Source organism: Lathyrus oleraceus, chromosome 5 (assembly GCF_024323335.1).
Source record: "Lathyrus oleraceus cultivar Zhongwan6 chromosome 5, CAAS_Psat_ZW6_1.0, whole genome shotgun sequence".
Lineage (NCBI taxonomy): Eukaryota > Viridiplantae > Streptophyta > Magnoliopsida > Fabales > Fabaceae > Lathyrus > Lathyrus oleraceus.
In genome coordinates, this window is record NC_066583.1 from 164,259,283 (window position 1) to 164,271,598 (window position 12,316).

General features: G+C 31.6%; 1 protein-coding gene across 4 annotated transcripts; it reads right to left on the bottom strand.

Moving 5' to 3' along the window:
• Positions 1-212: 212 nt before the first annotated feature.
• Positions 213-3,684, bottom strand: LOC127080516 (protein CPR-5). 4 transcript variants are annotated; one of them, XM_051020833.1, is made up of 6 exons: positions 3,193-3,684; positions 2,669-2,725; positions 2,327-2,362; positions 2,057-2,184; positions 1,384-1,984; positions 213-974 (listed from the first exon to the last, which is right to left on the bottom strand). In XM_051020833.1, the coding sequence occupies exons 1-6, from the start codon at positions 3,460-3,462 to the stop codon at positions 447-449; spliced, it is 1,620 nt and encodes a 539-aa protein (XP_050876790.1). In that variant the 5' UTR covers positions 3,463-3,684; the 3' UTR covers positions 213-446. The 4 variants fall into 4 exon arrangements, with proteins under 4 accessions (XP_050876790.1, XP_050876789.1, XP_050876792.1 ...); XM_051020832.1 differs by having other exon boundaries at positions 2,021-2,184; XM_051020835.1 differs by adding an exon at positions 2,807-2,876 and having other exon boundaries at positions 1,384-2,184; positions 3,193-3,394.
• Between the last annotated feature and the right edge of the window lie 8,632 nt (positions 3,685-12,316).

Below are 12,316 nucleotides of genomic sequence, written 5' to 3' on the forward strand. Positions count from 1 at the left end.
TGATTCTTCTAAACTCTCGCTTTGTCCTATAGATGCTATATATTCTGAATAATAGAGTAAGAGCATACTTGAGAACCAAACCAAAGACTATTTATAATCATGACAAGAATGAAAAGTCATCCAATTTAATGGTCATATTCAAGACCATTGAACTTGAAACACTTAAGAAACAAAAACTCTCAAACTAAAGGCGGGTTTATAGTAACAATGAATTATAAATAAAAACTGATATATTATAAATAAATAAATAAAAGTGGTGTATAATATTACATCAATAATAGTGTAACTTTCAACATGAGATAAAATAAAATAATTAACAAAAATGAGCCAAACAAAACTAGCTGCAGGCAAATACAATTGATGGAGCTTTGTAAGTTGGCTTACCACAAGCTAAGCTGCTCATGGTTTTACACAAAAATATGCAGTTTACATGACCAAAAGATGTTTTACCATTCTGATCCAGTAATCACCTTCGACATAAAATGGTCTTTCCATTGAGCTAAGCTAGCAAAAGGCATGAGACCACAGCACAATGGCAGAACAACAAGCAAAATAACATAGAACAGCAACCGACGAATCCAGTACCGAAAAATTGTATTACCTTTCTTTGTCTGCATTACGTCGATTGGTCCATGAAGGATTCGATACAAAGCAGACGTCCAGCATATAGATGCGAAATGCAGCAAACATAGAATCTCCCAATATAAGAGCCAAACATTACCACTACCTCCCAGTGTGTCTATACACAGTTTTCCACAGTAACCACAGCCAATACATAGCATCAAAAGGATGAAAGTGACTGGCATAGTTTGTGATGACAATGTTGATGCCCGCTGGAAGAGCAAATATGCAACTACAATGATCATTAGGAAACCAAACACCATTCGGCTTACAACTCCAACTCGACAAATAAAAACATGCACACTTGAATTGAACCAGGCTACTGACTTTGGAGTAAACCAGGAGTAAGATTCCTAAAGTAGAGAAAAAAAACATCATAATATCTCCAAATTGAGCAAAGATGGTGCTGAAAAGAGATGTCATAGTGACATCCTATTTTACATAATCTGCATCTTAGTTCTTATACTAGATTGCAAAGTAAGTGAATATGATAAGTAGAATATTTGATCATGTACTTACAAAATGGAAAACTAAACAAGGAAAGAAAACCTATAAAAAAAAACAATTTCTTTTCTAAATAATATTCTAATGATCTGGCCCATATTAATTATTTGCATCTTTCAAATTTAATATTGTTTCTAAATAAAATTTTAACGATACTTCTCCTATTAGTTATTTTTCATCATGCAATTACAAAAATATTATAACCGCCTCAACCCTAGCATAAAATTGGAACATGGAAAAGAAAAATATTATACTTGCCTCTTCTGGAGCACACAATTCAGCAGCCTCGATAAACTGTTCAAAGTTATAAACATAAGCGCCATAAAAAAGTGAGGCTGACATAATGAATAGACCAGCAATAAGACAGTCTATGCACTTCTTATTTAGTTCACCATATCTGGTATCTTCTAACTGACTCTTAAACTTTTCAGTTTTGAAAGATGACTTCGATACTTCCATAGCTAACTTGGATCGCTCCAGATCATTTAAATCGTAGCGGAGAGCCAAATCTATCTCTTTGAGTTTCAATTTTTGCCTTGTAAGACCAATTTCAACAGTCTTGAGGTCATTAGAACGGCATTGCTCCACAACAGACTTCTCAAATGAACTAATCACTGGATTATTAACTACAGCTCCAGAAGAGGTTGGAGAAAAACAAACCATTTGGTTTGATTGCCCATGCAAAGCAAGATCATGAGTAACTGACTCCATGTGAAAATCATCCCTGAACTCTTCACTACTAATTGATTGATCAATGTTTTCAGCATGTTCATGTGACAGTGGCTCTGATTGACAATCCTCCATAACAATATTACCTGAGCAGTCTCCTGTGTTCAATTTAGAATTTGGAATTTCCAACCTCATGTTATTCAATTTAGAATTTGGAATTTCCAACCTCATGTTATTCAATTTAGAATTTGGAATTTCCAACCTCATGTTATTCAATTTATTCCCTTCATTGCTAATCGTTGATTCATAAATTAAACGAAGAGTACTCAAAGTGCTATCAAAAGATTGTTCAAAGTTCTTTGTCAAACCATCTAGCTTGTCTCCAAATACCTATGGCGGGATAGGCAGAAATCAAAACAAGTGTCACACAGACATCACTTTAACATGATGCACTTTATCGACAAGAAAGCTTTCAGAGAAATGTAGTAAAATCACAATCAAGGGATGAATTAACAGTTGATGTCTAGCTTACACTGGATAAAGATTCATTGATCGCAGACGTGCATATCTACAAGACAGACAATCAATAGAACAGTCAACACTCAAATCAAAATTGAATCAAATTTCAGCAGATGACAAAGATGCATATAAAGATAGCTCAAAAACTCCCATGTTTGTGACTTTCCCGGAATTCATGGTGTCAACAAATGACAATCAATCATACAAGTGACTTTAGAAGTAATTATGATTCGAGTCACATTTATAAATATCTGCCAATTGCAATTGATTGACCGTGTAAATGAATTAAATCCATTGCAACAATGAATGTGCACAAGTCAGAAAAAAATTCCTTAAAACCAGAGAACAAAATTACCGACGAAAGATGACTGGGAGACATACTATCAGCTGCAGCATCTCTTCTATATAACACCTAGAAACAAAACAAAAAAAAAAGCTTTTCATGACCAGGATCAATAAATAACTGTACAAATTAAAATAAAATAAAACTTACTAGAATGGATTGTTTTAGTGTGTTTGGGCTTCACATTAGGGAGAGCCAAACCAAAGGTGATTCCAGACACCTAAAATTGGTTTTGACATTTTTTATCAATGTCTATTAGAACTGATTTTGCAACCAAAATTGATTCTAATTTGAAGCTCCAAAATGATTTTTTTACCATCAACGTGATTTTTACACTAAAATTGCTTTTATGATTTCAACTTAAAATCAATGTTACAAAATCAATCCATTCAAAATCATATTTCTTACCAGCATCAATGAAAAAATAACAAATTTGATAGAAAGCAACAATTTGTAAGCTTTCAAACATCAATCAATACATAATTAGCCGAAAGCAAATTACTTCAAAAAAAAAGAGCTTTAGCGAGTTCCTTTACCTGAGCCATAACAGCGGCGAACGACATTCCAAGAGGAAAACCGATGGCGGCAACATTATTAACCCTTATGCGGCGAACAGTGACTCTAGGGTTCCGTCGTTTGCACAAAATTCCCTTAGTTCTAGGTTTAGGTTTTGGTAACTGTGAAGAACTATACGACGTCGTTTCGGAAGCATCGAAAGTTGACCTATTATTGGGTATTACTTCTGATTCTGATTGTGAAGAACAACTCTGGATCTCAGCGACTTGGTGGCGCTTGTCGTCTTCCATTGTTATCGTTTCAATGAAGAGATGAAGAAGCCATGAAATTTAAAATTAAACTACGCCGAAATTTGGAGCGCTCGGTGTTATAGTGATAGAGTAGTAATAATCATAATTTAATTTTATTCAATTCGTTGCTATTGGAGAGTGTTGTGTTGGGTTTCTGAAGCGGTGTGTATGATCGCGTCAATGTTGTCTCCGTACGTTTAACCTGTACTTTACCGCTTTTTCACTTATTCCCAAACTTGTTAGATTCTATTCTTCTATAATTCTCTCTATTTAAATTAATTTATGAGATTAAATGTAAATTAGTTTTACATTGTGATCAAATAATAATTTATCATTCAAATCTTTTAAAAAAGGAAAAAAATATTTTTATATTTATAAATTTTTAATCAATCTAAATCACATGTTTTATTTAAAATACTAATATAATATGGTAGAATATTATAATTGCATTAAATAATAATATAAAACTAATTTATATTATAATAAAATTTGAATGTATCTTTAGTCTCAATTTAAAAATATAACCTTACAGAATATATGAACCAGTTTGTTTTAGCTTTAAAAAAATAAAATTTTTCTTTATATTTCTGAAAATAGATTTTACAAAAATGTTTTTCAAAATATTACAAATTTTTTTAAATTTATTTTTTATAAATTAAAAGATTGAATTGTTCATTGTATAACATAAATATACATTATTAAAAATCAAAACATAGTCAAAATCACAATTTTTATATCTCAAAAATGATTTTTAGAAAAAGCTATTTGAAATAGCTTCAAAATTAAGTGATTTTTTGAAATTTTGATATCCAAAAAAAGTTTTGATAAAATACCTAAAATAACATTTTAAAAATAACTATTCAAATAAAATTTTCATTTGAAGCTTTTATGAAAAGTTTTTTTGTAAAATTTTTTTACACTAAAATATATAACATTATAAAAATCATTTTTAATGTGGTGATTGATTGATGTAAAATTCTTTTACAAAGTTGGATTGATGCATATTTTTTTTAAAATTTATTTAATAGTAAAATAACAAAATTATATAAATTTATTTAAAAAAGAAAAATAAAAAAATAAAAAAATCTATATATAAATTCATTGATTAATTTTTTTTAATACATAGTATGTTTCTTTTAGATTTAATAAAATGATTTTTTTATATTTTAAAAATGTTTTTTAATGTTTATCAAAATAATACAGAAAAATTAATTCATTTTTTATAAATTAAAAAACTATTTTTAACATTCTATAATATAAATATACATTATTGAAAAATAAAATATAGTTAAAATCATAATTTTTCAAAAATAAATATATCTCAAAAATGATTTTTTAAAAACGGTTCGAATAGTTTTTACTTTAAGTGATTTTTTTGAAATCATGATATCTAAAAACATTCGTACCAAAATGATGAAACAATTTTGTACTAATATATATGTCGAGGGATTCGCTTAAGGCAATGGTTGTAAGACACCTTAAGAAATGACAATGATATATCGTCATAAGCAAGAGATCGTGCTAAATAAATATTGATTTGTTGTACTAAATAAGATGCCGCCCCCACTCTTTTATCTCATAAATTTTTCCCCCTTTTATGATAATTATGGTTAAGTGTGTTTGAATTAGGCTCTAGATCGATGGTGATTCTTGCAACCTCATGTTTATGCATATACTCCTTTTATGTTATTCTTTTAATTTTTTACTTATTTTCATTTCTTTTTATTAGTTTAAATATTTTAATTACTAGTTAGTTAATGATTTTTTTGTTTAATTAATTAGTTGTTTAGATCTTAATCAAATAATTATTTTTTAAATTATTAAGTAGATTATTGATTAATTGATTTTAAGGTGCGTGGTGTAGTCCACGAACTCTAAAGGGTTAGGATACGAGATGTAGTTCTCAATAAAAATGATGAAAAATGATGAAAAAGAAACGTGGTGTAGTCCACGAACTCTAGAGGGTTAGGATACGAGATGTAGTTCTCGACCATTTGAACACTCGTCGTCTAAACAAAATACCTAAAAATAGTTTCTCAAATAAGATGAAAAAGGGGCGTGGTGTAGTCCACGAGCTCCCGAGAGTTAGGATACGGAATGTAGTTCTCAACCATCTGATTTCTCCTCATCACTCAAAAATACTTTCAACACATCAAACTTAGCTTTTCTCGCCAACGTGCGATCAAAAACCCTTTTCATAAAGGAAAGATATTTCGACTTGAGATGATGCAAAAGAACGCCTCGTCCATATATGTGTGAGTGAGATAAGTGACATTTTCTCGTGAATATTGATATGCAGAAATCCATTCAATGTGATGCAAATTCCCGCTCCTCTAACTATTTTGGGTAAATAATGTTTTTCGTCGATTGTGTAAAACAGATTTTGCTAAAATCTACCCACAAATAAATATTTTTTATCTATAACTACGTAACCTTGATTTTTCTATCGCACTCGAAGATACATAAAAGCAAGACCCACAATCTTGTTAGGCACATTAATAATAATAAAAAATTGCAACCCTTTTTCTTCTCTTTAAACCTTTTAATAACTCTATAAAGTCAAACATTTTTAAGCTAACAATTATGCATAAACTAATAAAATGATTCTCGTTAAGTACAACGGACATGAGGGATGCTAATACCTTGTCATTCTGTAATCGACTCCCGAACCCGATTTGGTTGCAACGACCATATCATTGTCATTCTTTTAGGGATTTTATCGATATTTTTTCTTTCCTTTTTATTGGAATAAATAAAATTTGGTGGCGAATTTGTTAGTCATTCCACAAGTGTGTGACGCACTTGCGAAAGTTGTATTTTTTCTGAGATGCAATAGATGGTGACCTTGTTGGGGACCCTGGTTCCCTCAAGAGAGTCAAACCTAATTTGGTTTTTTTTGTGCCAAATGTTTGTTTATTTGTATGGTTTTCTTCTATGTTATGCTTTTATTACCTAATGTGTTATTATCCTATAATTTGTTATATCGCTTGTGTTGTGGTATTGGATTAGATACTCTAATTGCAAACACCTTATGTGAAATACTTTATACCCAAGTCTAAAGTAAAAACATAAGATAGGACAATGGTTGTGTAGTGTGGATCCGCGAGATGTAGTTCTCGTTAGGATCGACATGAAAACCTCACTTAGAGTAGATCCTCTTGAATGTGTTGTCGCCCGACATGTAGTTGTCGTAAGCTTCAATATTTTCATTAAGATTTGTGACTCTAAGGACCTTTTATAAAACCTTTAACCATTTGGCCTAATATAATGATGGTTGCGTAATATGGGTCTGCGTGACACCCTATGTGTATAATTGTTTTAAATTCGTATTATTTTGTGTTGGGGTTTTTAGGGTGTTACAAGATGGAGTTTTTAATTGACTATCCTCCAAAATAAACTAAAGTTCTACATAGACTGACCACAATCCAAGAAGGAGTTTTGAGTTGGCTATCCTCTAAACTGAACCGAGATTTTTACGGGACTGATATCGAACCTATTGACTTTTTACACCAAAATGAACTCAGTGAAGGAGAAGGGTGATCCAAAACGCAACGAAATTAAAAAAAACTCCTTTAGTGATCCTTACGAATGACCATGATCAGTGATAGAATTGTTACCTCTTATGGCGATTGAAACCTTTGATGCAAATCTACGGAGCGATGACGAACGTTAGACGGTGACAACGCCTCTACTCAGTCCACACGAATGGATTCTTTCAATCTCAGTGCTAGCTGCTACGAATGAAGGCTTTGAGTGAGAGAGAGAGAAACGAAATTGCAACTGCACAAATGCTTCTGCACAAGGGTTCTATTTATAGAATCACTTATGTGGGCTGCAAGCTAAAAAAGTCCACTTAAGTGTATGTGGCCCATATCTTATAATATGCCAAAATCACTTAAGCGCATGGTACCTTACCATATTCCGTATTCTACTTAAGCACATCGTACCTTACGATGTTCTACAATTCACTTAAGTGCACCGTACCTTATGGTGTTCCTTAGTTACTCTATCTCTCATCAATCTGTCCTTTTGTGTGTGACCCTATAGGTTTTCGCGGCATTGACAATTATTTAAATAACGTATTTAACATAATAAATAGTGAGCGACATCTATCAACACATCACTGCTATCCAAGACACGAAAATGTCATGTGATCTAACAAATCCTTTTGTGATAATACTTATGTGTACAATTACCCTTTTGCCCTTATGTCTATATTGAACACAAGGCATGGACCGTGTCATCCTTGTCCAGTTCAATATTGGGCCCATAGACATTTATTCTGTTACGCAGGATGGGCAAATTCCATTTAGGTCACTCATGTCCCTTAGCTTGCTTCGTGGAGTACCCATAAACTGTCTTTGTAGTCATCCAGTTACGAACAACGTTTGATCAGCAATAAGGCACTTGACTCTACATCTAGGGTCCATAGTGGTTTCAGGTCGAAGGGTGGTATACACCATTATCACCATGAGAATAACTTATGACACTTTGCATAACATTCCATATAGTATTCTCATAGCGGGTCAATCCAGTATAAATATTACTCTTAATATTCATACCTATGTTTAAGACTTGATAACTCCTTATCCATGATCCATGAGATGTGATAATCAGTCTATATACATAATAGTCTTAATGCTTTAATGTTATCCCACTTCACAATAAAGCTCGACTACGAATACTTTAAGAATAGTGTCCTTATGTTTAATGTGATCTCATGATTAAGTCACACTTGATACATTAAACGGACTAGCTATTCCATGGACTTTATTAAACAAACATAATAAAGAAAAAACCTTTTATTATTAATAAATAATTCGATACAAGTACTAAAAGTATTAGCCTATATGACTTACACCAACACTCAGAAACCAAGTGAAATTTTACATCGGGATGATATCGAACCGATATAATTATTAAATGGTATGAGCTCAAGAAACATTATGATATTTTTACTGATTGATCTGCACATATCAAAATAGAGTTTTTTCAATGACGGAGCTCATGAACCAAATGGATACTTATATAAATCCCCAAAATTCAAACAATAACTTTTTCAATGGTTACATCTCAACCAAAATTAAAACTTTATTAGGAATAATTATTTACTCAAAGAAAAATATAATCTTACATTTACAATTTTGCCCTCATCCAAAACAATATTTCTCACTAGACTCGAGAACCCTCTCAAAACACTGATGAGAGAAATAAAAAATGAGGTTTTTCACGTTTTTTGGATTTGAAAAAAGTGATATTGAAACTCTCTATTTATAGGCCAAGGCGTTGTTTAAATTTGGAAACAAATAATGAGCCGAATGAATGCTTTATCGAATAGGCTAACCAGTTAGGCACTTCAAATAATTGATTGTTGTGGTAAAACATGGAAGATTTTGATATAGACTTGCTACCAAACATTAACAGATTATCATGATCGATTATAGACTCAATTAAACATTATGTAATTTTTTAGGCAAATGATATGATCAATTAAACAATTTAAAAAAGTTTTTCTAATCAAACAAATCCTCAAACCAACTCGCTAGGTCCCCAAAACATTTATTACTGATTTTAATTTAAAAAAATAGGTTTATCAATGTTTTTAGTGTGTGTGTGTGTGATTTAGTCATAATACGAAATACCCTTGTATCTCTATAAGACACTGATCACTCAAACATACATAACCATGTAAGCTTTCACACTCTCTCTTTTTCATACTCTAAATATTTAAGTCTTGACATTGTTATTTTTTATTTTAGAATCTCATAAGAACCTTGAATCTTCTTGACGAGGCTTCAGATATCTCCATGTTGATTACCATTATCCTGTCTTTACTCGAGAGTCATTGGAATGCGGTGTTGACTTTAAAAGATCTTGGTTCAGGAGGATAGCTTGACCAACCTTCTTATGCATCTTTGACTGCCTGAGCTATTTTCAAAAGTTGATTGACTTCAAGTGTTGTCGTCATCAAAAGTACATAATTACTAGTTGAATTGCATCCTTGTTATCCATAAGCTTTACCATATTATATCACTTAATGACTATACCTACAAGCACATAGATCCACACAAGTCTTTCCCATTTTTCTCACCATAACTTATATATCGAAGACATTCGAGAATTTGTGTGGTTAGAATGATTTTGGCACAAATCATTGTTCTCCATAATTATTTGAAATCTTATTAAAAAATTGCAATTACATAAACAATTAGAAGTATATGCTCTTAAAACTAATGTAAACTCTTCTAAAAAACATAATATGACTATCTAACATCAATCATCATTACCCATTGTCACATATTTTTCCCTTACCATTCTTCATAGGTTTTTGAACCACCATCAGTGGCTCATCATTCTCTCCACGAATCACAATTGGAGTCCCATATTCTCTCTCTCCACTGTCAATGATATGTTCCACTATACCTTTCATGCGAGATTTGTATTTTTCCAGACACCCTTCTTTATAATGGACAAACCTTCAATGAGTAACACATAATAAATACATTTCATCATAATCTACAATATACTTCATCTTCTTAGTAGTAAAAAAAGCCGTTAAGAACTTAGTAGTAAAAAAATAACATCAATAGGGTAGAAAAATAATTGCTCAACAATGCTCACTAATAGGGTAGAAAAATAACACTACACAATCCTCAACACTCAATAGGGTCAACTCATAACTCAACAGAGCTTACAAGAACTCTTCCATTTTTTATTAAAAAATAAAGAGTCACAAGGCGTACTCTAACCTTAATTCATTTAACTCATAACAACTCTAAACAAAATCAACTTAACCATAATTCTTCAAATTACTCACAACTCAACTCTAAAACAACATTTGCCTTAAAGTCTAAAATTGTCTCATTGCCTTTTGGCAAGACTTCCCCAAGACCTTATTGTTAACTCTAACATCCGTCAAAGGTTTGAAAAACGAAAGGAAAAACTCCTAAACATATCAAACTCAACTCTCTTAATTCAAATAGACTATAAACTCATCAAAACAGAAGCGAACGGTCATATGCTCGCCTTCCGCGTCGTACGCGCCACCTTACACACACCTCGCGCCTTATGCGCACCATCGCGCTATTGAGGATCTACGACACACGCCCCCCATCCGTACGCACGCCACCACGCAGCTGCAGCTCCGCAACACTCGCCCCGCACGGTCCCTGACCCGATTTTTTGACTTTTCAAATTTCTAAAATTTTTCTAACTTTTATGAGTTTTCCAATTTTTTTTCCTATTGAACAGATCCAAACTCGATTAGCCTATTTGAGCCCTAACCGTCCAAACACACTTCGATAAAAATAACCCTGAAACAATATGACTCAAACATCATAAATTCAACATGTTATCCATTCAACCTTCGCCTTATCACAAGGCGTCAATACAATATCTCATTAATTCACAAGCTACAATCAAAATAAAATAAAATTATATTAACTGCTTTAGAAATGTTTTGCCCAAACCTTCATCGACTTCAAACATCATCAAAGAGAAAAAAGAAAGGGAAGAATGAAGGAGGGTAAGGAACCCTCGCTATTTATCTACTTAAACACCCATACATGAATAATTCTCCCTTATCTCGAATTTGCAGCAATGGTACAACTTTGACTATGAGATTTTCTCTTTACTCCTTCCAAAAGTTTATTATAGGTTTTCTTTCTTCGGCCTATTTTCCACCACGTACTGACTCAATTCTCTCTCAACTCCACTATTTAAAACAAAAATTTAATTTAATTTTATTAATTATCTTTAATCACTTATCTCTCACCATTCCTATCTTCATCCTCATTTTTTATTATATTTATATTTTCCTTTCCAAAACCAATTATCTCACTTTTTTTATTAATTATATTATTTAAAAATAATTAAAATTAATAATAATTCTAAAAAAACTCTATCCATCCTCAAATTTCTACTAAATTAATTAAAGCACTCCAATAAATAACATAAAACAATTTTAAATTCAATTAAAATTAAAATAAACAAAAATCAGGGTGTTACATATCACTCTTTTCCAACTCATAATTGCTTTAATCTCGTTTCCAAATCTTTTGTTTCATATTTGCTTCCCACCATCTTGACAACCATTCACTCTTCCATTGTCGATACATTCTATTTTTTTTCTTGTTGTGAAATTGAAAGACACAAATACCTTTTGATGTGTGAGACAAAGAACAAAGACAACCAAAATAAATAAGCTCAAATAAAATTAATATGGACACATAAGAGTGTTGACAAATTCACACGAGCATGAAAATGATAAAAGACGAGTATAAAAATAATTCGTTTACTCAGTTTGATTAAACGTATCTACTTTAAGAAAATATCACCTCTTCAGTTCATTATACTCCAAAAATGATTATAATGAATTACAAATGAGTTAAAAGAAAATGATCTTCCAATTTCACAAGAACAAACTCTATTTTTTTACCGGTGTTTCATAATCTCTTTAAATATGAATATATGAATCACACAAACATAAAGTGTTCAGAAGTATTTCTAAATCTTGTTAGATATTCACAAAGGCCCATCAAATTCAAAGAACAATAAATTATCATAATTTTTACCATTGTTTAATTTCTACTTTCTATCACTAGGATTACCACCTCTTCCCCATTTTCTTTCATCTTTCGAACAAAAGTGACAAAAATCATATTTATAATATTCTAAGATCCTAATAGTCCAGACATCCGGACATGATCCATAAACCCACTTGAGCCACCCCAAGCCAACCGAGTAGTAATCCACAACTAATTATTTACAAATGGTCAACAATCAACGATTCGGTTAATTGGTATTGGTCAATTAAGTGACAAATCAATTGAGTTAAAAATTATAGCTCTTAATC

Bases quoted from the DNA above. Each gene is read 5' to 3' on its own strand.
- LOC127080516 (XM_051020831.1), bottom strand. From the start codon at position 3,462: ATGGAAGACGACAAGCGCCACCAAGTCGCTGAGATCCAGAGTTGTTCT. The intron at 2,726-3,192 runs GTAAAGGAACTC...TTTTGTTTCTAG, and splicing joins TCGCCGCTGTTATGGCTCAG to GTGTTATATAGAAGAGATGC. The intron at 2,185-2,326 runs GTAAGCTAGACA...ATCCCGCCATAG, and splicing joins TCAATGAATCTTTATCCAGT to GTATTTGGAGACAAGCTAGA.